Source organism: Saprolegnia diclina (assembly GCF_000281045.1).
Source record: "Saprolegnia diclina VS20 unplaced genomic scaffold supercont1.54, whole genome shotgun sequence".
Lineage (NCBI taxonomy): Eukaryota > Oomycota > Saprolegniomycetes > Saprolegniales > Saprolegniaceae > Saprolegnia > Saprolegnia diclina.
Genome location: NW_008246121.1, coordinates 193524 through 195384, shown reverse-complemented (window position 1 = coordinate 195384; position 1861 = coordinate 193524). Strand labels below are relative to the sequence as shown.

Genomic DNA, 1861 nt, shown 5'->3' with positions numbered 1-1861 from the left:
GTGCCCTCGCCAGAAGGTTCAATGTATGCCATCAGCACGTTGCATTTGAATGTGCGCCTGAAACAGTCTCTAGAGGTTAATAGATGCTGAAATGCAACTTACCATTTCGCACACGGGATGATGCGTTGGTCCAGTTCATCGCTGTTCTCAATGGCATGATGTTCGCCCGATCCTTCATCGCAGCTACTGTGTGCGTCTTCATTTGCTCTATTGTACTTTATCATAATTACCCTACTAGTACAAAGCTGATGTACTAGTCCTGGCATGTTCAAGACAAAACCAACTGTGTGAAAACACTCAAACAAAAGAAACACTTTTTTCTTACTCGGGAAACAAGTCGTACATAGATTGTAGAACATCGACACTTCTCAGCTACATCTTCAGGCTTGCCATGGACCCCACTTCAGACCGGCATGTCGGGCACGTCGCTGCCACTGCGCACCACTGCTGAAGACAATCGCGGTGAAACACATGGCCGCACGACAGCGCCAGCACCACCGACGGACAGCGCAAGTCGTCAACGTCGAAGTCGCCCAAGCACACTACGCATGGGTCCATGTCCTGGGGCATCTCGTTGATGTGGCGCACCGAGATGGCCAGCACGGCCTCGGGCACACTCAGAAACTCGCGTAGACACGCGACGACGGCAGCGGCTTCCTCTGGCGCGCCGCTGGTTGGCACCACGCAGCTGGCGTATAGGCTCCAGACGTGCTCGACAAAGATTTGGAAGCGCCGCATGCGCTCGGCAATGACACTTGGCTTCTCCGAGTCGAGAGCCTTCTTGGGAAAGGGGAGCTTGAGCACGTGAACGAGCGAGGACGATGGAGACGCGGCGTGAAGCTTGGCCACTTGTGATCGGAACTGGAGCAGCTGCGAGTAGCGCTTGTGGATGGTCCAGGCGCGCGATGTGATCGGACACTTGAGCGTCATGTCGTATTGTACATAGTAGCCAAGGACACTTTGACCCGAGCCAATAGACGCTGTGAGGCTGACGGGCAAGAGACCGAGCGCGGTCGAAGCGTTGTCCCACGGGCGTGCTTCTGGGCGTGGAGACAAAGGCGACGCTTCAAGTAGCGCTTTGGCCGACGCAATAAAGTGAATGTCATCGTTCGTCGTGTGGCGGGACGTCATGTCAATGGCGTTGTCAAAGGCAAAGTGACCATTCCTGTCCCATCGTGGGGCTCGATGGGACAGGCGACATGGAAGAAAACATGTGATTTTGGGTTCTATTTTTAGATTCGCCGGTGCACGGGTGGTCGTTATCAGACGTCCTTGGCACGTCGTTCTTGCCCAGACTCGAGAATACATACTACTGGCTTCATGACTCTTAATGCCTCTCTACATAATTCTTCTCTAGGGACACCACCGTAGCTGCCCCGTCGCTTGCCTGTACGTGGCATGAAGGCCCACTACCAAGGAAGCCGAGGGATGTGCCACAGCGAATGATTCGCAAACAGATTCGCTGGTTGGATGCCCGCACTGACCGTCACTCACAAAATACCGCCCACGGCTACTCCGAAGGATGCATAGTGTTCATAATTGGTCAATTCCTTCAACTTGTCACCGGCTGCACGCGTGTGGGACACGGCCACTTAAGCCCTCTGGAAGCACCGCGGGCCACGCGCTTGTTCGTTCTTGGTGTGGCGTGCATGCGAAAGTACTCCGACAGGAATGCACGAAGACACGCACTGCATGGAGGCGTGCGGTTCCCGCCGAATCTGGTACCTTTTGCAGCCATGCTTGAGGTTTATACTACGTTTCGTGATTACCAACGGCAGCGGTGCAAGGCGCAATGAAGGAATGCATGGAATCAATGTCATGGAGTACAGTTCACCGTACCGGAAATGGTACTACTACTACA

The 1861-nt window shown here is 54.1% G+C and overlaps 1 protein-coding gene across 1 annotated transcript; it reads right to left on the bottom strand.

Moving 5' to 3' along the window:
• Nucleotides 1-294: 294 nt before the first annotated feature.
• On the bottom strand, nt 295-1144 carry SDRG_12968 (hypothetical protein). The gene has a single exon (XM_008619051.1). It carries the CDS (start codon nt 1129-1131, stop codon nt 373-375), a length of 759 nt encoding a protein of 252 aa, XP_008617273.1. The 5' UTR covers nt 1132-1144; the 3' UTR covers nt 295-372.
• Nucleotides 1145-1861: the final 717 nt, after the last annotated feature.

Excerpts from the sequence above, each read along its gene's own strand:
- SDRG_12968 (XM_008619051.1), bottom strand. The coding sequence starts at position 1,131 with ATGACGTCCCGCCACACGACGAACGATGACATTCACTTTATTGCGTCG.